At 45.7% G+C, this 25,813-nt stretch overlaps 1 protein-coding gene across 1 annotated transcript in view; it reads left to right on the forward strand.

Moving 5' to 3' along the window:
* LOC139548337 (teneurin-4) overlaps nucleotides 1–25,813 on the forward strand; it is a gene marked incomplete at its 5' end in the record, with an annotated part of 289,854 nt that overhangs the window by 67,158 nt on the left and 196,883 nt on the right. The window contains 2 exon segments of the mRNA XM_071357954.1: nucleotides 10,286–10,432; nucleotides 20,418–20,634. Of these exon segments, the coding sequence (XP_071214055.1) occupies nucleotides 10,286–10,432; nucleotides 20,418–20,634 (364 nt within the window).

Raw genomic sequence — 25,813 nt, forward strand, 5'->3', positions numbered from 1 at the left:
TGGAGATTGAATGGGGTTTAATCACACAACAGCAGATATAATGCCAAGAAGAGAGAGAGAGAAAGAGAGGGAGAAGGAGAAAAACAGGATGAGAAATAATCATGTGATATGGGAAAGGCAGAGAGAGAGGAGAGAGAGAGAGGGGGAGAAAGAGAGATACAAAGAGAGAGAGAGGGAGAAAGAGAGAAAGAAAGAGGGAGAGAGAGGGAGAAAGAGAGATACAAAGAGAGATAGAGAGAGGTAGAAAGAGAGAGACAACGAGAGATAGAGGTAGAAAGAGAGAGACAAAGAGAGATAGAGAGAGAGGGAGAGTGAGAGAGAGAGAGAGAGACAAAGAGAGAGTGAGAGAGAGAGAGAGGAATGTGTCACCTGTCATTGTATAGTATATAGTAGATCTCTGTTACTGTAGTTGGGATTTCCAAAATGTAAATCACTTGGAGCTGATTTCCTGGTGTTTTTACAGTCTTTTATGTCCCAACAATATAAAAACATTTATTACATTTTTTGCTCAGAAAACTGGGGGGCCAAATAAACCCCGCTGCGGGTTAAATTGAGAAACCTGAGCTATATGTACAGTACAGCCATATTTTAATACAGCACATTATAAACCATTAAAGACGTATGTCATGAGTCTAAATCCAAAATGTTGAGTGAATCTGACGTATGGTTCAGGAGGAGGTGATATATGACGTATGGTTCAGGAGGAGAAGGTGATATCTGACGTACGGTTCAGGAGGAGAAGGTGATATCTGACGTATGGTTCAGGAGGAGGTGATATCTGACGTATGGTTCAGGAGGAGGTGATATCTGACGTACGGTTCAGGAGGAGAAGGTGATATCTGACGTATGGTTCAGGAGGAGGTGATATCTGACGTATGGTTCAGGAGGAGGTGATATCTGACGTACGGTTCAGGAGGAGAAGGTGATATCTGACGTATGGTTCAGGAGGAGGTGATATCTGACGTATGGTTCAGGAGGAGGTGATATCTGACGTACGGTTCAGGAGGAGGTGATATCTGACGTATGGTTCAGAAGGACAATATGATATCTGACGTACGGTTCAGGAGAAGGTGATATCTGACGTACGGTTCAGGAGGAGGTGATATCTGACGTATGGTTCAGAAGGACAATATGATATCTGACGTACGGTTCAGGAGAAGGTGATATCTGATGTACGGTTCAGGAGGAGGTGATATCTGACGTACGGTTCAGGAGAAGGTGATATCTGATGTACGGTTCAGGAGGAGGTGATATCTGACGTACGGTTTAGGAGAAGGTGATATCTGACGTACGGTTCAGGAGGAGGTGATATCTGACGTACGGTTCAGGAGAAGGTGATATCTGACGTATGGTTCAGAAGGACAATATGATATCTGACGTACGGTTCAGGAGGAGAAGGTGATATCTGATGTATGGTTCAGGAGGAGAAGGTGATATCTGACGTATGGTTCAGGAGGAGGTGATATCTGACGTACGGTTCAGGAGGAGAAGCTGATATCTGACGTATGGTTCAGGAGAAGGTGATATCTGATGTACGGTTCAGGAGGAGGTGATATCTGACGTACGGTTCAGGAGGAGAAGCTGATATCTGACGTATGGTTCAGGAGAAGGTGATATCTGATGTACGGTTCAGGAGGAGGTGATATCTGACGTATGGTTCAGGAGGAGGTGATATCTGACGTACGGTTCAGGAGGAGGAGGTGATATCGGACGTACGGTTTAGGAGAAGGTGATATCTGACGTACGGTTCAGGAGGAGGTGATATCTGACGTACGGTTCAGGAGAAGGTGATATCTGACGTATGGTTCAGAAGGACAATATGATATCTGACGTACGGTTCAGGAGGAGAAGGTGATATCTGATGTATGGTTCAGGAGGAGAAGGTGATATCTGACGTATGGTTCAGGAGGAGGTGATATCTGACGTACGGTTCAGGAGGAGAAGCTGATATCTGACGTATGGTTCAGGAGAAGGTGATATCTGATGTACGGTTCAGGAGGAGGTGATATCTGACGTATGGTTCAGGAGGAGGTGATATCTGACGTACGGTTCAGGAGGAGGAGGTGATATCGGACGTATGGTTCAGGAGGAGGTGATATCTGACGTACGGTTCAGGAGGAGAAGCTGATATCTGACGTATGGTTCAGGAGGAGGTGATATCTGACGTACGGTTCAGGAGGAGAAGGTGATATCTGACGTATGGTTCAGGAGGAGGTGATATCTGACGTATGGTTCAGGAGGAGGTGATATCTGACGTACGGTTCAGGAGGAGAAGGTGATATCTGACGTATGGTTCAGGAGGAGGTGATATCTGACGTATGGTTCAGGAGGAGGTGATATCTGACGTACGGTTCAGGAGGAGGTGATATCTGACGTATGGTTCAGAAGGACAATATGATATCTGACGTACGGTTCAGGAGAAGGTGATATCTGACGTACGGTTCAGGAGGAGGTGATATCTGACGTATGGTTCAGGAGAAGGTGATATCTGACGTACGGTTCAGGAGGAGGTGATATCTGATGTATGGTTCAGGAGGACAATATGATATCTGACGTACGGTTCAGGAGGAGAAGGTGATATCTGATGTATGGTTCAGGAGAAGAAGGTGATATCTGACGTATGGTTCAGGAGGAGAAGGTGATATCTGACGTACGGTTCAGGAGGAGAAGGTGATATCTGACGTACGGTTCAGGAGGACAATATGATATCTGACGTACGGTTCAAGAAGAGAAGGTGATATCTGACGTATGGTTCAGGAGGAGAAGGTGATATCTGACGTACGGTTCAGGAGGACAATATTATATCTGACGTACGGTTCAGGAGGAGGTGATATCTGACGTATGGTTCAGGAGGACAATATGATATCTGACGTATGGTTCAGGAGGAGAAGGTGATTGATATCTGACGTATGGTTCAGGAGGAGAAGGTGATATCTGACGTATGGTTCAGGGGGAGAAGGTGATATCTGACGTACGGTTCAGGAGGAGAAGGTGATATCTGACGTATGGTTCAGGAGGAGGTGATATCTGATGTACGGTTCAGAAGGAGGTGATATCTGACGTACGGTTCAGGAGGAGGTGATATCTGACGTATGGTTCAGAAGGACAATATGATATCTGACGTACGGTTCAGGAGAAGGTGATATCTGACGTACGGTTCAGGCGGAGGTGATATCTGACGTATGGTTCAGGAGAAGGTGATATCTGACGTACGGTTCAGGAGGAGGTGATATCTGACGTACGGTTCAGGAGAAGGTGATATCTGACGTACGGTTCAGGAGGAGGTGATATCTGACGTACGGTTCAGGAGAAGGTGATATCTGACGTATGGTTCAGAAGGACAATATGATATCTGACGTACGGTTCAGGAGGAGAAGGTGATATCTGATGTATGGTTCAGGAGGAGAAGGTGATATCTGACGTATGGTTCAGGAGGAGGTGATATCTGACGTACGGTTCAGGAGGAGAAGCTGATATCTGACGTATGGTTCAGGAGAAGGTGATATCTGATGTACGGTTCAGGAGGAGGTGATATATGACGTATGGTTCAGGAGGAGGTGATATCTGACGTACGGATCAGGAGGAGAAGGTGATATCGGACGTATGGTTCAGGAGGAGGTGATATCTGACGTACGGTTCAGGAGGAGAAGCTGATATCTGACGTATGGTTCAGGAGAAGGTGATATCTGATGTACGGTTCAGGAGGAGGTGATATCTGACGTATGTTCAGAAGGACAATATGATATCTGACGTACGGTTCAGGAGGAGAAGGTGATATCTGATGTATGGTTCAGGAGGAGAAGGTGATATCTGATGTATGGTTCAGGAGGAGAAGGTGATATCTGACGTATGGTTCAGGAGGAGAAGGTGATATCTGACGTATGGTTCAGGAGGAGAAGGTGATATCTGACGTACGGTTCAGGAGGAGGTGATATCTGATGTATGGTTCAGGAGGACAATATGATATCTGACGTACGGTTCAGGAGGAGGTGATATCTGACGTATGGGTCAGGAGGAGAAGCTGATATCTGACGTATGGTTCAGGAGGAGGAGGTGATATCTGACGTACGGTTCAGGAGGAGAAGGTGATATCTGACGTACGGTTCAGGAGGAGGTGATATCTGACGTATGGTTCAGGAGAAGGTGATATCTGACGTATGGTTCAGAAGGACAATATGATATCTGACGTACGGTTCAGGAGGAGAAGGTGATATCTGATGTATGGTTCAGGAAGAGAAGGATATATCTGACGTATGGTTCAGGAGGAGGTGATATCTGACGTACGGTTCAGGAGGAGAAGGTGATATCTGACGTATGGTTCAGGAGGAGGTGATATCTGACGTATGGTTCAGGAGGAGGTGATATCTGACGTACGGTTCAGGAGGAGAAGGTGATATCTGACGTATGGTTCAGGAGGAGGTGATATCTGACGTATGGTTCAGGAGGAGGTGATATCTGACGTACGGTTCAGGAGGAGGTGATATCTGACGTATGGTTCAGAAGGACAATATGATATCTGACGTACGGTTCAGGAGAAGGTGATATCTGACGTACGGTTCAGGAGGAGGTGATATCTGACGTATGGTTCAGGAGGAGGTGATATCTGACGTACGGTTCAGGAGGAGGTGATATCTGACGTATGGTTCAGAAGGACAATATGATATCTGACGTACGGTTCAGGAGAAGGTGATATCTGACGTACGGTTCAGGAGGAGGTGATATCTGACGTATGGTTCAGAAGGACAATATGATATCTGACGTACGGTTCAGGAGAAGGTGATATCTGATGTACGGTGCAGGAGGAGGTGATATCTGACTTACGGTTCAGGAGAAGGTGATATCTGACGTACGGTTCAGGAGGAGGTGATATCTGACGTACGGTTCAGGAGAAGGTGATATCTGACGTACGGTTCAGGAGGAGGTGATATCTGACGTACGGTTCAGGAGAAGGTGATATCTGACGTATGGTTCAGAAGGACAATATGATATCTGACGTACGGTTCAGGAGGAGAAGGTGATATCTGATGTATGGTTCAGGAGGAGAAGGTGATATCTGACGTATGGTTCAGGAGGAGGTGATATCTGACGTACGGTTCAGGAGGAGAAGCTGATATCTGACGTATGGTTCAGGAGAAGGTGATATCTGATGTATGGTTCAGGAGGAGGTGATATCTGACGTATGGTTCAGGAGGAGGTGATATCTGACGTACGGTTCAGGAGGAGAAGGTGATATCGGACGTATGGTTCAGGAGGAGGTGATATCTGACGTACGGTTCAGGAGGAGAAGCTGATATCTGACGTATGGTTCAGGAGGAGGTGATATCTGACGTACGGTTCAGGAGGAGAAGCTGATATCTGACGTATGGTTCAGGAGGAGGTGATATCTGACGTATGGTTCAGGAGGAGGTGATATCTGACGTACGGTTCAGGAGGAGGTGATATCTGACGTATGGTTCAGAAGGACAATATGATATCTGACGTACGGTTCAGGAGAAGGTGTTATCTGACGTACGGTTCAGGAGAAGGTGATATCTGACGTACGGTTCAGGAGGAGGTGATATCTGACGTACGGTTCAGGAGAAGGTGATATCTGACGTACGGTTCAGGAGGAGGTGATATCTGACGTACGGTTCAGGAGAAGGTGATATCTGACGTATGGTTCAGAAGGACAATATGATATCTGACGTACGGTTCAGGAGGAGAAGGTGATATCTGATGTATGGTTCAGGAGGAGAAGGTGATATCTGACGTATGGTTCAGGAGGAGGTGATATCTGACGTACGGTTCAGGAGGAGAAGCTGATATCTGACGTATGGTTCAGGAGAAGGTGATATCTGATGTACGGTTCAGGAGGAGGTGATATATGACGTATGGTTCAGGAGGAGGTGATATCTGACGTACGGTTCAGGAGGAGAAGGTGATATCGGACGTATGGTTCAGGAGGAGGTGATATCTGACGTACGGTTCAGGAGGAGAAGCTGACGTATGGTTCAGGAGAAGGTGATATCTGATGTACGGTTCAGGAGGAGGTGATATCTGACATATGGTTCAGAAGGACAATATGATATCTGACGTACGGTTCAGGAGGAGAAGGTGATATCTGATGTATGGTTCAGGAGGAGAAGGTGATATCTGATGTATGGTTCAGGAGGAGAAGGTGATATCTGACATATGGTTCAGGAGGAGAAGGTGATATCTGACGTATGGTTCAGGAGGAGAAGGTGATATCTGACGTACGGTTCAGGAGGAGGTGATATCTGATGTATGGTTCAGGAGGACAATATGATATCTGACGTACGGTTCAGGAGGAGAAGGTGATATCTGATGTATGGTTCAGGAGGAGAAGGTGATATCTGACGTATGGTTCAGGAGGAGAAAGTGATATCTGACGTATGGTTCAGGAGGAGAAGGTGATATCTGACGTATGGTTCAGGAGGAGAATATGATATCTGACGTACGGTTCAGGAGGAGAAGGTGATATCTGACGTATGGTTCAGGAGGAGAAGGTGATATCTGACGTACGGTTCAGGAGGAGAAGGTGATATCTGACGTATGGTTCAGGAGGAGAAGGTGATATCTGACGTATGGTTCAGGAGGAGGTGATATCTGACGTACGGTTCAGAAGGAGGTGATATCTGACGTACGGTTCAGGAGGAGGTGATATCTGACGTACGGTTCAGGAGGAGGTGATATCTGACGTATGGTTCAGGAGGAGAAGCTGATATCTGACGTATGGTTCAGGAGGAGGAGGTGATATCTGACGTACGGTTCAGGAGTAGAAGGTGATATCTGACGTACGGTTCAGGAGGAGGTGATATCTGACGTATGGTTCAGGAGAAGGTGATATCTGACGTATGGTTCAGAAGGACAATATGATATCTGACGTACAGTTCAGGAGGAGAAGGTGATATCTGATGTATGGTTCAGGAAGAGAAGGAGATATCTGACGTATGGTTCAGGAGGAGAAGGTGATATCTGACGTACGGTTCAGGAGGACAATATGATATCTGACGTATGGTTCAGGAAGAGAAGGTGTATCTGACGTATGGTTCAGGATGAGAAGGTGATATCTGACGTATGGTTCAGGAAGACAATATGATATCTGACGTATGGTTCAGGAGGAGAAGGTGATATCTGACGTACGGTTCAGGAGGAGGAGGTGATATCTGACGTATGGTTCAGGAGGAGAAGCTGATATCTGACGTACAGTTCAGGAGGAGAAGGTGATATCTTACGTACGGTTCAAGAGGAGAAGGTGATATCTGACGTATGGTTCAGGAGAAGGTGATATCTGACGTATGGTTCAGGAGAAGGTGATATCTGACGTACGGTTCAGGAAGAGAAGGTGATATCTGACGTACGGTTCAGGAGGAGAAGGTGATATCTGACGTATGGTTCAGGAGGAGAAGGTGATATCTGACGTACAGTTCAGGAGGAGAAGGTGATATCTGACGTATGGTTCAGGAGGAGAAGGTGATATCTGACGTACAGTTCAGGAGGAGAAGGTGATATCTGACGTATGGTTCAGGAGGAGAAGGTGATATCTGACGTATGGTTCAGGAGGAGAAGGTGATATCTGACGTATGGTTCAGGAGGAGGTGATATCTGACGTATGGTTCAGGAAGAGAAGGTGATATCTGACGTACGGTTCAGAAGGACAATATGATATCAGACGTATGGTTCAGAAGGAGGAGGTGATATCTGACGTATGGTTCAGGAGGAGAAGGTGATATCTGACGTATGGTTCAGGAGGAGAAGGTGATATCTGACGTATGGTTCAGGAGGAGAAGGTGATATCTGACGTATGGTTCAGGAGGAGAAGGTGATATCTGACGTACAGTTCAGGAGGAGAAGGTGATATCTGACGTATGGTTCAGGAGGAGAAGGTGATATCTGACGTATGGTTCAGGAGGAGAAGGTGATATCTGACGTATGGTTCAGGAGGAGGTGATATCTGACGTATGGTTCAGGAAGAGAAGGTGATATCTGACGTACGGTTCAGAAGGACAATATGATATCAGACGTATGGTTCAGAAGGAGGAGGTGATATCTGACATATGGTTCAGGAGGAGAAGGTGATATCTGACGTATGGTTCAGGAGGAGAAGGTGATATCTGACGTATGGTTCAGGAGGAGAAGGTGATATCTGACGTATGGTTCAGGAGGAGAAGGTGATATCTGACGTATGGTTCAGGAGGAGAAGGTGATATCTGACGTATGGTTCAGGAGGAGAAGGTGATATCTGACGTATGGTTCAGGAGGAGAAGGTGATATCTGACGTACGGTTCAGGAGGAGGAGATGATTACGGATGATTTTGAGCTTCAGTGTTACATACGTACGTAAATAATGAATTGATAATAGGTTCCTTGTTTTTTTATATCCTTACCACATTCAGGCAATACTTGAGGCGTATTTTTTCAGGATGAGAGAAGAGCTACGGTACATACAAGGTATCTCGGTCAAACGGGGCGACAGATATGAGGGTTTAAGTGAGACTGCTTATAAGAGCACCACCTATAGGCTAATTGGTGACATTATTTTAGACCATTAAAAATGTAAAAAATAACAATAAAAAGAGAGAATACCAATAGCTTCGCTGTGAATATTTATTTATTTATTTATTGAGAATTGTAATATAATCATAATGATATTACATTGGACGGCATTGGATATTATCGTACACATAAACCGTTTTGTGATGCAGAATATAGCTCTGGTAAGCCAGTATTTGTAGCAATGATATATAGGGTGAGCGTCCCAAATAGTACCCTATGCCCTATATAAGGCACTACTTTTGACAAGAGCCCATACCGTTGGTTAAAAAGTAGTGCACTATTTAGGGAATATGGTGCCAGTTGTTACAGACCCATAATAAAAGAGTCCAATATGCTGTAGTAATGAGTTATAAGAGGAGCATCCCTTGTTTCCTGATTGTGCTGCTGCTGGGGGATATGAGAATCTTCAGTGCAGGTGTATCAAATCAATTGGTATAGCTGCTATGGTATCGTACCACTTTACAATCTTTAAGTGTCCTTAGGATCACTGTAAAAAATACTCTAGCTGGGGAATACGTAACATCAGCCACAACAAACTCATTTGAGGGACTGCAGATGAGAATCAGCTATGGAGAAATGTCTGTTGTACATCGTCCCTGTCAAATGAAAAAACAAACAGACAATAGAACAAAGAAACAAAACTACTCTTCAAACTTCTATTTTCTTCTTCTACTGTCTTCTTCTATTGTCTTATTCTATTGTCTTCTATTATATTCTTCTATTGTCTTATTCTATTGTCTTCTTCTACTGTCTTCTTCTATTGTCTTCTTCTATTGTCTTCTTCTATTGTCTTCTATTGTCTAATTCTATTGTCTTCTTCTATTGTCTTCTTCTACTGTCTTCTTCTATTGACTTATTATATTGTCTTCTTCTATTGTCTTCTTCTACTGTCTTCTTCTACTGTCTTCTTCTATTGTCTTCTTCTACAGTGCATTCGGAAAGTATTCAGACCCCTTCCCTTTTTCCACATTTTGTTACGTTACAGCCTTATTCTAAAATGTGTTAAATATTTTTTCCCCTCATCAATTTACACACAATACCCCATAATGACAAGGCAAAAACAGGTTTAAAAAAAAACACACCAAAAAAACTACATACCTTATTTACATCAGTATTCAGACCCTTTGCTTTGAGACTCAAAATTGAGCTCAGGTGCATCCTGTTTCCATTGATCATCCTTGAGATGTTTCTACAATTTGATTGGAGTCCACCTGTGGTAAATTCAATTAATTGTGTGTAGATTGAATAGGAAGAAAAGTAATATTTAATCAATTTTAGAATAAGGCTGTAACGGAGCAAAATGAGGAAAAAGTCAAGGAGTCTGATACTTTCTGAATGCACAGTATATATATTTATTTTCTCCTTCTATTGTGTTCTATTGTCCCCTATTGTCTCCTTTTGTCTCATATTGTCTCTGTCTATTGTCCCCTATTGTCTCCTTTTGTCTCATATTGTCTCTGTCTATTGTCCCCTATTGTCTCCTTTTGTCTCATATTGTCTCTGTCTATTGTCCCCTATTGTCTCCTTTTGTCTCATATTGTCTCTGTCTATTGTCTCCTTCTATTGTCTCCTATGTTTTTCATTCTCTTCTTAGTTGTCTTACCATCTTTCCATCCGTGTGTTTTGTTGTTAAACTTTGCTATAATTAGTTGATATTCTGTGCCAACATGTGTGTGGTGGTACCTCTCTGCTCTGTGTCTGACTGTGTACCTGTATGTCTCTCTAACAGAGGGCTGCCCTGGTCTGTGTAACGGGAACGGCAGGTGTACCCTGGGTAATAACGGCTGGTACTGTGTGTGTCAGCTTGGTTGGAGAGGAACAGGATGTGACACGTCCATGGAGACGGCCTGCAGCGACGGAAAGGACAACGATGGAGGTAAATTGTAAACTATATTTAGATCAATAACAATAAATATACTTTAACACCATAGCGTAACACCAATGACTATACTATAACACCATAGCGTAACACCAGTGGCTATAATATAACACCATAGCTTAACACCAATGACTATACTATAACACCATAGAATATACTATAACACCAATGACTATAACACCGATGACTATACTATAACACCAATGACTATACTATAACACCGATGACTATACTATAACACCAATGACTATACTATAACACCAATGACTATACTATAACACCAATGACTATACTATAACACCAATGACTATACTATAACACCGATGACTATACTATAACACCAATGACTATACTATAACACCAATGACTATACTATAACACCAATGGCTATACTATACCACCAATGACTATACTATAACACCAATGACTATACTATAACACCAATGACTATAACACCAATGACTATACTATAACACCAATGACTATACTATAACACCAATGAATATAACACAGATTACTATACTATAACACCAATGACTATACTATAACACCAATGACTATACTATAATACCAATGGCTATACTATAACACCAATGACTATACTATAACACCAATGACTATTCTATAACACCAATGACTATACTATAACACCATTGACTATACTATAACACCGGTGACTATACTATAACACCAATGACTATACTATAACACCAATGACTATACTATAACACCAATGACTATTATATAACACCGATGACTATACTATAACACCATAGCTTAACTCCTACTTTTAGCACCCGGTGTCTACTTTTTATTTATTTTATCTCCCCAATTTCGTGGTATCCAATTGGTAGTAGTTACAGTCTTGTCTCATCGCTGCAACTCCCGTACGGACTCGGGAGAGGCGAAGGTCGAGAGCCACACGTCCTTCGAAACACAACCCTGCCAAGCCGCACTGCTTCTTGACACAACGCACATCCAACCCGGAAGCCAGCCGCACCAATGTGTGGGAGGAAACACCGTACACCTAGCGACCTGGTCAGCGTGCACTGCGCCCGGCCCGCCACAGGAGTCGCTAGTGATCGATGAGACAAGGATATCCCTGCCGGCCAAACCCTCCCTAACCCGGACGACGCTGGGCCAACTGTGTGCCGTCGCGGCCGGGTTCGACAGAGCCTGGGCTCGAACCCAGAATCTCTAGTGGCACAGCTAGTACTGCGATGCAGTGCCTTAGACCACTGCGCCACTCGGAAGGCCCTGGTGTCCAGCTAACCATTCGTTTTTTATTTATTTAACTAGGCAAGTCAGTTAAGAACAAATTCTTATTTTACAATGACGGCCAAACAAATTCTTATTTTACCCCGGCCAAACCCTAACCCGGACAACACTGGGCCAGTTTTGCGCCGCCTTAGGGGACTCCCAATCACAGCCGGTTGTGATACAGCCTGGAATCGAACCAGGGTCTGTGGTGACGCGTCTAGCGTGGAGATGCAGTGCCTTAGACCGTTGTGCCACTCGGGAAGCCCCAACTGGCTTAGGGGTTCTGAGAATTGAGAACCTTAGCTTTGTCTGGGAGGTCTCAACAAACTGTTCATGACTCCACTAGTACTGTAGAGCAACAACAACCAGTCTATCTACTGTGAGTTATAACTGAATGTCGATCCAGACCCTCTTGAAAGGGTCCAGACAGGCCTGTACATATCCTGCTCCACTTAGAACCTGAGCTTCTTAGAAAACAAAGAACAGCAACACCTTGTCCTGGTGAGAATGAGTAGTGGGCTTGTGAGTTGATCCGTAGTACCACGTACACAGGAAGCTGTGTTAGAGCCCAGAGTGGGCATGTCTGAGCCCCAGAGCGTCAGCACCCCACCGGGCTCTGACCCCCCCCCCCCCCCCCCCCCAGTACAGACCTCTTGCTAGGCCCCATCGGGCCCTCTAATCATCCCAGGGCATGGCCAGGCACACCTCACACCCAGCAGGAGACCCGTGGCCTTCTGGAGAACATGTTGGAGACGTGCCATGATTCAACCAGCCATGTTATGACCCATATTACAGTCCTGATTCAGCCAGCCATGTTATGACCCGATACAGCCCTGATTCAGCCAGCCATGTTATGACCCAGATACAGCCCTGATTCAGCCACCCATGTTATGACCCGATACAGCCTTGATTCAGCCAGCCATGTTATGACCCAGATACAGCCCTGATTCAACCAGCCATGTTATGACCCGATACAGCCTTGATTCAGCCAGCCATGTTATGACCCAGATACAGCCCTGATTCAGCCACCCATGTTATGACCCAGATACAGCCCTGATTCAGCCACCCATGTTATGACCCAGATACAGTCCTGATTCAGCCACCCATGTTATGACCCGATACAGCCCTGATTCAGCCACCCATGTTATGACCCGATACAGCCCTGATTCAGCCAGCCATGTTATGACCCAGATACAGTCCTGATTCAGCCAGCCATGTTATGACCCAGATACAGCCCTGATTCAGCCAGCCATGTTATGACCCAGATACAGTCCTGATTCAGCCAGCCATGTTATGACCCAGATACAGCCCTGATTCAGCCAGCCATGTTATGACCCAGATTACAGTCCTGATTCCACCAGCCATGTTATGACCCAGATACAGTCCTGATTTAGCCAGCCATGTTATGACCCGATACAGCCCTGATTCAGCCAGCCATGTTATGACCCAGACACAGCCCTGATTTAGCCATCCATGTTATGACCCAGACACAGTCCTGATTCAGCCAGCCATGTTATGACCCAGATACAGCCAGCCATGTTATGACCCAGATACAGTCCTGATTCAGCCAGCCATGTTATGACCCAGATACAGTCCTGATTCAGCCAGCCATGTTATGACCCAGATACAGTCCTGATTCAGCCAGCCATGTTATGACCCAGATACAGCCTTGATTCAGCCAGCCATGGTATGACCCATATTACAGTCCTGATTCAGCCAGCCATGTTATGACCCAGATACAGCCTTGATTCAGCCAGCCATGTTATGACCCAGATTACAGTCCTGATTCAGCCAGCCATGTTATGACCCAGATACAGCCTTGATTCAGCCAGCCATGTTATGACCCAGATACAGCCCTGATTCAGCCAGCCATGTTATGACCCAGATACAGCCCTGATTCAGCCAGCCATGTTATGACCCAGATACAGCCCTGATTCAGCCAGCCATGTTATGACCCGATACAGTCCTGATTCAGCCAGCCATGTTATGACCCAGATACAGCCCTGATTTAGCCAGCCATGTTATGACCAGATACAGCCCTGATTCAGCCAGCCATGTTATGACCCAGATACAGTCCTGATTCAGCCAGCCATGTTATGACCCAGATTACAGTCCTGATTCCGCCAGACATGTTATGACCCAGATACAGCCCTGATTCAGCCAGCCATGTTATGACCCAGATACAGTCCTGATTCAGCCAGCCATGTTATGACCCAGATTACAGTCCTGATTCCACCAGCCATGTTATGACCCAGATACAGTCCTGATTCAGCCAGCCATGTTATGACCCAGATACAGCCCTGATTTAGCCAGCCATGTTATGACCCAGATACAGCCAGCCATGTTATGACCCAGATACAGTCCTGATTCAGCCAGCCATGTTATGACCCAGATACAGTCCTGATTCAGCCAGCCATGTTATGACCCAGATACAGCCAGCCATGTTATGACCCAGATACAGTCCTGATTCAGCCAGCCATGTTATGACCCAGATACAGTCCTGATTCAGCCAGCCATGTTATGACCCAGATACAGCCTTGATTCAGCCAGCCATGTTATGACCCAGATACAGCTAGCCATGTTATGACCCAGACACAGCCCTGATTCAGCCAGCCATGTTATGACCCAGATTACAGTCCTGATTCTGCCAGCCATGTTATGACCCAGATACAGCCCTGATTCAGCCAGCCATGTTATGACCCAGATACAGCCCTGATTCCAACAGCCATGTTATGACCCAGATACAGCCCTGATTCAGCCAGCCATGTTATGACCCAGATACAGCCCTGATTCCAACAGCCATGTTATGACCCAGACACAGCCCTGATTTAGCCAGCCATGTTATGACCCAGATCCTCTACAACTGCAGAGCGATACAGTCCTGTGTGTGACTCAGTTGGAAGGTTATGATGCTTGCATTGCCAAGGTTTGTGGATTTGATTCCCGCTGGAGCCATCGATATGAAAACATTTATGCACCTATGACTGTTAGTCACTTTGGATAAAAGTGCCTGCTAAATGGCATATGTTATGTTGTCTAGGATATATTCCCTAGTTTGTACCTATAACACTGCCTGGCCCCTCAATGGCAGAGAGAGAGAGAGAGAGAGAGAGAGACAGTGTGACTATCATGACCAACGCTGTACCCACTGCCTGGCCCCTCAATGGCAGAAAAGAGAGAGCTGTAATGCCAGTCTAGGCACCAGGGAATTGAGCCAGGCAGACAGTAAAGGAAGGAAGAAGGTATTAGTATTTGTATCTGGCTAGGATATAGGTATGGATATAGGTATGGATATAGGTATGGATATAGGTATGGATATAGGTATGGGGGGATAGGAGCTCCTGGAAGCAGAGGGCAAGAAAGTGTTGATGACCCAGTTCACAGGAAGTAAACTACAGAGCTAACGCACAGACAGGAAGTAAAGTGCTGCGCTAACACACAGACAGGAAGTAAAGTGCAGCGCTAACACACAGACAGGAAGTAAAGGGCTGCGCTAACACACAGACAGGAAGTAATGTGCAGTGCTAACGCACAGACAGGAAGTAAAGTTGCAGCGCTATCACACAGACAGGAAGTAAAGTGCAGCGCTAACGCACAGCCAGGAAGTAAAGTGCAGCGCTAACACACAGAGAGGAAGTAAAGTGCATCGCCAACCCACAGACAGGAAGTAAAGTGCAGCGCTAACACACAGACAGGAAGTAAAGTGCAGTGCCAACACACCAACACACAGACAGGAAGTAAAGGGAATTGCTAACACACAGACAGGAAGTAAAGGGAATTGCTAACACACATACAGGAAGTAAAGGGAATTGCTAACACACAGACATGAAGAAAAGTGCAGGGCTAACACACAGACAGGAAGTAAAGGGAATTGCTAACACACAGACAGGAAGAAAAGTGCAGGGCTAACACACAGACAGGAAGTAAAGTGCAGCGCTAACACACATACAGGAAGTAAAGGGAATTGCTAACACACAGACAGGAAGTAAAGTGCAGCGCTAACACACATCAGCAGGTTCTGGAGTGGTGAATCATTACAGTCCCTAATTACAGCAGGAAGTCAGCTGTGGGCTGGAGGTGCTAAAGGATGGCTGCACTTCCTGGTTTTAGATTTGATTCATTAAGAAATGCTATCAGCCGTGACTGAAATTCAGATGTTAGTGTGTGTGTGTGTGTGTGTGTGTGTGTGTGTGTGTGTGTGTGTGTGTGTGTGTGTGTGTGTGTGTGTGTGTGTGTGTGTGTGTGTGTGTGTGTTTGCGGGTGTGGTTTGATGAGAGTGTATGTGTGTGTGTTCGCAAGGTGGGAAGATTTAGCCAAATTATTTCACAAATTTTAATCAAATCAAATGTATTTGACACATTCTTCATAATCAACAGGTGTGGACTAACAGTGACATGCTTACTTACAGACCCTTCCCAATGTAACGGATGTGAAATGGCTAGCTAGTTAGCGGGTACGCGCTACTAGCGTTTCAATCAGTTACGTCACTTGCTCTGAAACCTAGAAGTAGTGTTGCACCTTGCTCTGCAAGGGCCGCGGCTTTTGTGGAGCGATGGATAACGATGCTTCGTGGGTGTCAGTTGTTGATGTGTGCAGAGGGTCCCTGGTTCGCGCCCGTGTCGGGGCGAGGGGACGGACTAAAGTTATACTGTTACACCAACAATGCAGAGAGAAAGACAATGTGAAATAATAGAAAAATAACGACACGAGGAATAAATACACAATGAGTAATGATAATTTGGATATATTCACAGGGTACCAGTACCAAGTTGATGATAACTTGGCTATATATCCGGGGTACCAGTACCAAGTTGATGATAACTTGGCTATATATCCGGGGTACCAGAACCAAGTTGATGATAACTTGGCTGTATACACGGGGTACCAGAACCAAGTTGATGATAACTTGGCTGTATATCCGGGGTACCAGTATCAAGTTGATGATAACATGGCTGTATATCCTGGGTACCAGTATCAAGTTGATGATAACATGGCTGTATATCCGGGGTACCAGTATCAAGTTGATGATAACTTGGCTATATATCCGGGGTACCAGTATAAAGTTGATGATAACTTGGCTATATATCCGGGGTACCAGTAAAAAGTTGATGATAACTTGGCTATATATCCGGGGTACCAGTACCAAGTTGATGATAACTTGGCTATATACCCGGGGTACCAGTACCAAGTTAATGATAACTTGGCTATATATCCGGGGTACCAGAACCAAGTTGATGATAACTTGGCTATATATCCTGTGTACTAGAACCAAGTTGATGATAACTTGGCTATATATCCGGGGTACCAGAACCAAGTTGATGATAACTTGGCTATATATCCGGGGTACCAGAACCAAGTTAATGATAACTTGGCTATATACACAGGGTACCAGTACCAAGTTGATGATAACTTGGCTATATACACAGGGTACCAGAACCAAGTTGATGATAACTTGGCTATATATCCGGGGTACCAGTACCAAGTTGATGATAACTTGGCTATATATCCGGGGTACCAGAACCAAGTTGATGATAACTTGGCTATATACACAGGGTACCAGAACCAAGTTGATGATAACTTGGCGATATATCCGGCGTACCAGAACCAAGTTGATGATAACTTGGCTATATACACAGGGTACCAGAACCAAGTTGATGATAACTTGGCTATATATCCGGGGTACCAGTACCAAGTTGATGATAACTTGGCTATATATCCGGGGTACCAGTACCAAGTTGATGATAACTTGGCTATATATCCGGGGTACCAGAACCAAGTTGATGATAACTTGGCTATATATCCGGGGTACCAGAACCAAGTTGATGATAACTTGGCTATATATCCGGGGTACCAGAACCAAGTTGATGATAACTTGGCTATATATCCGGGGTACCAGTATAAAGTTGATGATAACTTGGCTATATATCCGGGGTACCAGTACCAAGTTGATGATAACTTGGCTGTGTATCCGGGGTACCAGAACCAAGTTGATGATAACTTGGCTATATATACGGGGTACCAGTACCAAGTTTATGATAACTTGGCTATATATCCGGGGTACCAGAACCAAGTTGATGATAACTTGGCTATATATCCGGGGTACCAGTACCAAGTTGATGATAACTTGGCTGTATACACGGGGTACCAGAACCAAGTTGATGATAACTTGGCTATATATCCGGGGTACCAGTACCAAGTTGATGATAACTTGGCTATATATCCGGGGTACCAGAACCAAGTTAATGATAACTTGGCTATATACACAGGGTACCAGTACCAAGTTGATGATAACTTGGCTATATACACAGGGTACCAGAACCAAGTTGATGATAACTTGGCGATATATCCGGCGTACCACAACCAAGTTGATGATAACTTGGCTATATACACAGGGTACCAGAACCAAGTTGATGATAACTTGGCGATATATCCGGGGTACCAGTACCAAGTTGATGATAACTTGGCTATATATCCGGGGTACCAGAACCAAGTTGATGATAACTTGGCTATATATCCGGGGTACCAGAACCAAGTTGATGATAACTTGGCTATATATCCGGGGTACCAGAACCAAGTTGATGATAACTTGGCTATATATCCGGGGTACCAGTATAAAGTTGATGATAACTTGGCTATATATCCGGGGTACCAGAACCACGTTGATGTGAAGGGGTACGAGGTACTTGAGGTAGATATATGTACATATAGGTAGGGATAAAGTGACTCGCAAATGTCCATTTTAGATGAGACTAACTGTACGTCCAAAAGTATCCTATTTACCCTTTGTAGTAAACTATTTATCCTTTGTAGTATCCTATTTACCCTTTGTAGTAAACTATTTACCCTTTGTAGTAAACTATTTTCCCTTTGTAGTAAACTATTTACCCTTTGTAGTATCCTATTTACCCTTTGTAGTAAACTATTTACCCTTTGTAGTAAACTATTTAGCCTTTGTAGTAAACTATTTACCCTTTGTAGTAAACTATTTACCCTTTGTAGTAAACTATTTACCCTTTGTAGTAAACTATTTACCCTTTGTAGTAAACTATTTAGCCTTTGTAGTAAACTATTTACCCTTTGTAGTAAATGTTGATACTAGAATACATTTTTCTGACTCATATCGATGCCACATAGGTTGCTTTTTACGGGTAGTCTCTCTTTAAGGGTAGCCTCTACCACTCTACCACTCAGATAGCCTCTACCACTCAGATAGCCTCTACCACTCAGATAGCCTCTACCCCTCAGATAGCCTCTACCCCTCAGATAGCCTCTACCCCTCAGATAGCCTCTACCACTCTACCACTCAGATAGCCTCTATCAGATAGCCTCTACCACTCAGATAGCCTCTACCCCTCAGATAGCCTCTACCACTCAGATAGCCTCTATCAGACAGCCTCTACCCCTCAGATAGCCTCTACCACTCAGATAGCCTCTATCAGATAGCCTCTACCACTCAGATAGCCTCTACCACTCAGATAGCATCTACCCCTCAGATAGCCTCTACCACTCAGATAGCCTCTACCACTCAGATAGCCTCTACCACTCAGATAGCCTCTACCACTCAGATAGCCTCTATCAGATAGCCTCTACCACTCAGATAGCCTCTACCCCTCAGATAGCCTCTACCACTCAGATAGCCTCTATCAGATAGCCTCTACCACTCAGATAGCCTCTACCACTCAGATAGCCTCTATCAGATAGCCTCTACCCCTCAGATAGCCTCTATCAGATAGCCTCTACCACTCAGATAGTATCTACCACTCAGATAGCCTCTATCAGATAGCCTCTACCACTCAGATAGCCTCTATCAGATAGCCTCTACCACTCAGATAGCCTCTACCACAGCCTCTCAGCTCACTCTCGCTATGAAAGCCTGTGGAAGTTGTTGTCAGAAAGAGCCAAAGGAGGGTTGAGGATATCCTAGTTGTTAGGATGTGTTGAGTTGTAGAGGTGTGTCTTTAGGAAATAGACGGCTGATAACAGTGACCACTGGGATTACGCAACGACTTGTTTCACGACGACGAATCATTTCACTAAGATGTGATTATAAGTGCATGTAGGTGCTGAAGTTGTTTTAAAAAGGGTGCCTGTCTATGTTCCCCCTTCCAGATGGTTTGGTGGACTGTATGGACCCTGACTGCTGTCTGTGTAACACTATATTTCCCCTCCAGATGGTTTGGTGGACTGTATGGACCCTGACTGCTGTCTGTGTCTACTATATTTCCCCTCCAGATGGTTTGGTGGACTGTATGGACCCTGACTGCTGTCTGTGTAACACTATATTTCCCCTCCAGATGGTTTGGTGGACTGTATGGACCCTGACTGCTGTCTGTGTCTACTATATTTCCCCTCCAGATGGTTTGGTGGACTGTATGGACCCTGACTGCTGTCTGTGTCTACTATATTTCCCCTCCAGATGGTTTGGTGGACTGTATGGACCCTGACTGCTGTCTGTATCTACTATATTTCCCCTCCAGATGGTTTGGTGGACTGTATGGACCCTGACTGCTGTCTGTATCTACTATATTTCCCCTCCAGATGGTGTGGTGGACTGTATGGACCCTGACTGCTGTCTGTATCTACTATATTTCCCCTCCAGATGGTGTGGTGGACTGTATGGACCCTGACTGCTGTCTGTATCTACTATATTTCCCCTCCAGATGGTTTGGTGGACTGTATGGACCCTGACTGCTGTCTGTGTAACACTATATTTCCCCTCCAGATGGTTTGGTGGACTGTATGGACCCTGACTGCTGTCTGCAGGCGTCGTGCCACACCACGGGTCTATGTGTAGGCTCTCCAGACCCCCTGGACATCATCCAGGAGACACAGCTCTCCTCCACCCAGAACAATCTGCAGTCCTTCTACGACCGCGTCCGCTTCCTGGTGGGACGGGACAGCACACACGTCATCCCCGGGGCTAACCTCTTTGACGGCAGGTGAGTCAACATGGTCTTGTTCATTAAATTAACTCACCGTAAAATGCTTACTTACAAGCTTTTAAACAACAATGCAGTTCAGAAAATAGAGTTAAGAAAATATTTGCTAAATGAACTAACAATAGCGAGGCTATTCACAAGGGGTACCGATACCGAGCCAATGTGCGGGGGTACAGGTTTGTCGAGGTAATTTGTACATGTAGGTAGGGATAAAGTGACTATGCATAGATAATAAACAGCGAGTAGCAGCAGTGTAAAAACAGGGGGGGTCAATGTGAATCATCCGGGTGGCCATTTGATTAATTGTTCAGCAGTCTTATGGCTTGAGGGTAGAAGCTGTAAAGGAGCCTTTTGGACCTAGGCTTGGCGCTCCGGTACCGCTTGCTGTGCGGTAGCAGAGAGAACAGTTTATGACTTGGGTGACTTTGACAATTTTTTGGGCCTTCCTCTAGTATAGAGGTCCTGGATGACCGGAAGCTTGGCCCCTGTGATGTATTGGGCCGTACGCGCTACCCTCTGTAGTGCCTTACAGTCGGATACCAAACAGTTGCCATACCAGGCGGTGTTACAACCGGTCAGAATGCCCTCGATGGTGCTGCTGTGGAACTTTGAGGATCTGGGGACCCATGCCAAATATTTTCAGTCTCCTGAGGGGGAAAGGTGTTTGGACCATAATAGTTTGTTGGTGATGTGGACACCAAGAAACTTGAAACTTTTGACCCGCTCCACTTCAGCCCTGTCGATGTTAATGGGTGTGTGCTCGGGCCTCCTTTTTCTGTAGTCCACGATCATATCCTTTGTCTTGCTCACATTGAGGGAGAGGTTGTTGTCCTGGCACCACACTGACAGGTCTCTGAACTTCTCCCTATAGGCTCTCATCGTTGTCGATGATCAAGCCTACCACTGTTGGAGTCGTGCTTGGCCACGCAGTCGTAGGTGAACAGGGAGTACAGGAGGGGACTGAGCACGCACCCCTGAGGGGCCTCTGTGTTGAGGATCAGCGTGGAAGATGTATTGTTACCTACCCTCACCACCTGGGGGCGGCCCGTCAGGAAGTTCAGGATCCAGTTGCAGAGGGAGGTGTTTAGTCCCAGAGTCCTTAGCTTAGTGATGAGCTTCATGGGCACTATGGTGTTGAACGCTGAGCTGTAGTCAATGAACAGTATTCTCACATAGGTGTTCCTTTTGTCCAGGTGAGAAAGGGCAGTGTGGAGTGCGATTGAGATTGCGTCATCTGTGGATCTGTTGGGGCGGTGTGCAAATTGGAGTGGGTCTAGTGTGACCGGGAGGATGCTGTTGATATGAGCCAAGACCAGCCTTTCAAAGCACTTAATGGCTATCGACGTGAGTGCTAGTCATTTAAGAAGGGTACCTTCGCATCCTTGGGCACAGGGAGTATGGTGGTCTGCTTGAAACATGTAGGTATTACAGACTCGGTCAGGGAGAGGTTGAAAATGTCAGTGAAAACAATTGCCAGTTGGTTCGCGAATGCTCTGTGTACACGCCCTGGTAATCTGTATGGCCCCGATGCCTTGTGAATGTTGACCTGTTTAAAGGTCTTGCTCACATCGGCTACGGAAAGTGTGATCTAGAACAGCTGGTGCTCTAATGATTGCTTCAGTGTTGTTTGCCTCGAAGCGAGCATAAAATGCATCCAACTCGTCTGGTAGGCTTGCTTCACTGGGCAGCTCGCGTCTGGGTTTCTCTTTGTAGTCCGTAATAGTTTACAAGCCCTGCCACATTCAACGAGCGTTAGAGCCGGTGTAGTAGGATGCAATCTTATTCCTGTATTGACACTTTTTCTGTTTGATGGTTCGTCTGAGGGCATAACGGGATTTCTTATAAACGTACAGATTAGTGTCCCACTCCTTGAGAGCGGCAGTTTTAGCCTTTAGCTCGATGTGGATGTTGCCTGTAATCCATGGCTTCTAGTTGGGATATGTACGTACAGTCGCTATGGGGACGACGTCGTCAATGAACTTATTGATAAAGCAGGTGACTGATGTGGTATACTCCTCAATGCCATAGGATGGATCCCGGAACATATTCCAGTCTGTGCTAGCAAAACAGTCCTGTAGCTTAGCATTTGCTTTATCTGAACACTTTCGTATTGAGCGAGTCACTGGTACTTCCTGCTTTAGTTTTTGCTTGTAAGCAGGAATCAGGACGATAGAATGATGGTCAGATTTGCCAAATGGAAGGCGAGGGAGAGCTTTGTATAGAGCTTTGTGTGGAGTAAAGGAGGCCCAGAGTTTTTTTTCCTCTCAGGTTTCACATGTGACATGCTGGTAGAAATTAGGTAAAACGGATTTAAGTTTGCCTGCGTTAAAATCCCCGGTCACTAGGACCATTTTCTTGTTTGCTTACGGCCTTATAACGGAATTAAACAGACTGAGGCCAGTGTTCTAAGACATTGCTGTGCCACTAAAGATTCTGGGTTTGAGCCCAGGCTCTGTTGCAGCCGGCCGCGACCGGGAGACCCATGGGCCCAGCATCGTCTGGGTTAGGGGGGGGTTTGGACGGCAGGGATGCCCTTGTCCCATCGCGCACTAGTGACTCCTGTGGCGGGCCGGGTGCAGTGCACGCTGACATGGTCACACGGTGTTCGGTGTTTCCTTTGACACATTGGTGCGGCTGGCTTCCGGGTTAAGTGAGCAGTGTGTCAAGAAGCAGTGCGGTTGGCAGGGTCGTGTTTCGGAGGACGCACGGCTTTCCATCTTTTCCTCTCCTGAGTCCGTATGGGAGTTGCAGCAATGGGACAAGACTGTAACTACCAATTGGATTCCACGAAATTGGGGAGAAAACAGAGTAAAAAAAAAAAGAATACAAAAAAACAGATTGATACTGTGAGGAACTGACTACCTGAACTTGTCCAATGAGAAACCGTTATCCTACCATCCTGTCTAGAGCAGGACTAGTCTTGAGGAACACTAGGACAGACGTTATCCATCCTGTCTAGAGCAGGACTAGGCTTGAGGAACACTAGGACAGATGTTATCCTACCATCCTGTCTAGAGCAGGACTAGGCTTGAGGAACACTGGTGCAGACATTATCCTACCATCATGTCTAGAGCAGGACTAGTCTTGAGGAACCCTAGGACAGACGTTATCCATCCTGTCTAGAGCAGGACTAGTCTTGAGGAACACTAGGACAGACGTTATCCATCCTGTCTAGAGCAGGACTAGTCTTGAGGAACACTAGGACAGACGTTATCCTACCATCCTGTCTAGAGCAGGACTAGTCTTGAGGAACACTAGGACAGACGTTATCCTACCATCCTGTCTAGAGCAGGACTAGTCTTGAGGAACACTAGGACAGACGTTATCCATCCTGTCTAGAGCAGGACTAGTCTTGAGGAACACTGGTACATATTTTATCCAACCATCAATCATACTATCAATTAGCATGTTTTTATCTGTAGTTAAATCCCTCTAAATCTTTATGCTATTATGCAATGGGTCCAAATCAGCTGTGAGGAGTATTTTTCATTTTTAGCAGGAAATCATTTGAGAATAATAAACAATTTTTTGATTGGAGATCTGGCCAAGACAGCTGCTGTATATGGCCTAGTTAGTGGGGGAAGCAAATGGAAAGAGAGCACAGGAGCACTCCCACTCAGCCGTAACAGACATGTCATATTCACAGGAGCACTCCCACTCAGCAACTGCAGCCATCTCATATTCACAGGAGCACTCCCACTCAGCCACTGCAGCCATCTCATATTCACAGGAGCACTCCCACTCAGCAACTGCAGCCATCTCATATTCACAGGAGCACTCCCACTCAGCAACTGCAGCCATCTCATATTCACAGGAGCACTCCCACTTAGCCACTGCAGCCATCTCATATTCACAGGAGCACTCAGACTTAGCCACTGCAGCTATCTCATATTCACAGGAGCACTCCCACTCAGCAACTGCAGCCATCTCATATTCACAGGAGCACTCCCACTCAGCCGTAACAGACATGTCATATTCACAGGAGCACTCCCACTCAGCAACTGCAGCCATCTCATATTCACAGGAGCACTCCCACTTAGCCACTGCAGCCATCTCATATTCACAGGAGCACTCAGACTTAGCCACTGCAGCTATCTCATATTCACAGGAGCACTCCCACTCAGCCACTGCAGACATGTCATATTCACAGGAGCACTCCCACTCAGCCACTGCAGCCATCTCATATTCACAGGAGCACTCCCACTCAGCCACTGCAGCCATCTCATATTCACAGGAGCACTCCCACTCAGCCGTAACAGACATGTCATATTCACAGGAGCACTCCCACTCAGCCACTGCAGCCATCTCATATTCACAGGAGCACTCCCACTCAGCCACTGCAGCCATCTCATATTCACAGGAGCACTCCCACTCAGCCACTGCAGACATGTCATATTCACAGGAGCACTCCCACTCAGCCACTGCAGCCATCTCATATTCACAGGAGCACTCCCACTCAGCCACAGGATCCATCTCATATTCACAGGAGCACTCCCACTCAGCCACAGGATCCATCTCATATTCACAGGAGCACTCCCACTCAGCCGCAGCAGCCATCACGTATTAATGTATTGTGATGACATCTAGTGAAATGCATCAGATGCCTTATTCCCTTCTCCCAAAGGCCTAGCTAGCTCGGTGTGCGCTGCCGCCCTCCTGCCGCCCCAGCCAGTGAATCTGAGACACGCTCCGCAGTATGGCTTTCATATCAGAGAGAAGGGCTGTCCCTGTAGTGCCATGTGATTCCCCTGCTGTCGCTCTCTCTCTTTTCTCCTCGTTTCCTTTGTCCCTCTCTCTTCTTTCTCTCTTCATCTCTAATCGCTCCTGAGATTCTGTGGCACCTTATTTGCATCTTGTCGCTTATGGATCCCTCTTTTCACAGTTTATTCTTCTCCCTCTGGAAATAAACAGAAAAGTTAAAACGGAGAGGGAAAAAAATAGACTTTAACTTTAAGCTTGAGATATTTTGTTCTTGCTTTTATGGAATTGAGAGAAATAATGTCAAAGAAGAAAGGAAAGAACATGAAAAGAGGACATTTCTTCTTCTTTCTTCGTAACAATATGTATTTATGATGGTGTAGTTTAGTGTGGTGTTTCGTTCGTTTTTTTTAAATCCTGTTTTCTTAAGGCGGAGAAGGTATAGCCTATCGAAGATGTCCTGATCTCTTGTCCTAGAGCT

The sequence above is a fragment of the Salvelinus alpinus genome, chromosome 21 (assembly GCF_045679555.1).
Source record: "Salvelinus alpinus chromosome 21, SLU_Salpinus.1, whole genome shotgun sequence".
Classification (NCBI taxonomy): Eukaryota; Metazoa; Chordata; class Actinopteri; order Salmoniformes; family Salmonidae; genus Salvelinus; species Salvelinus alpinus.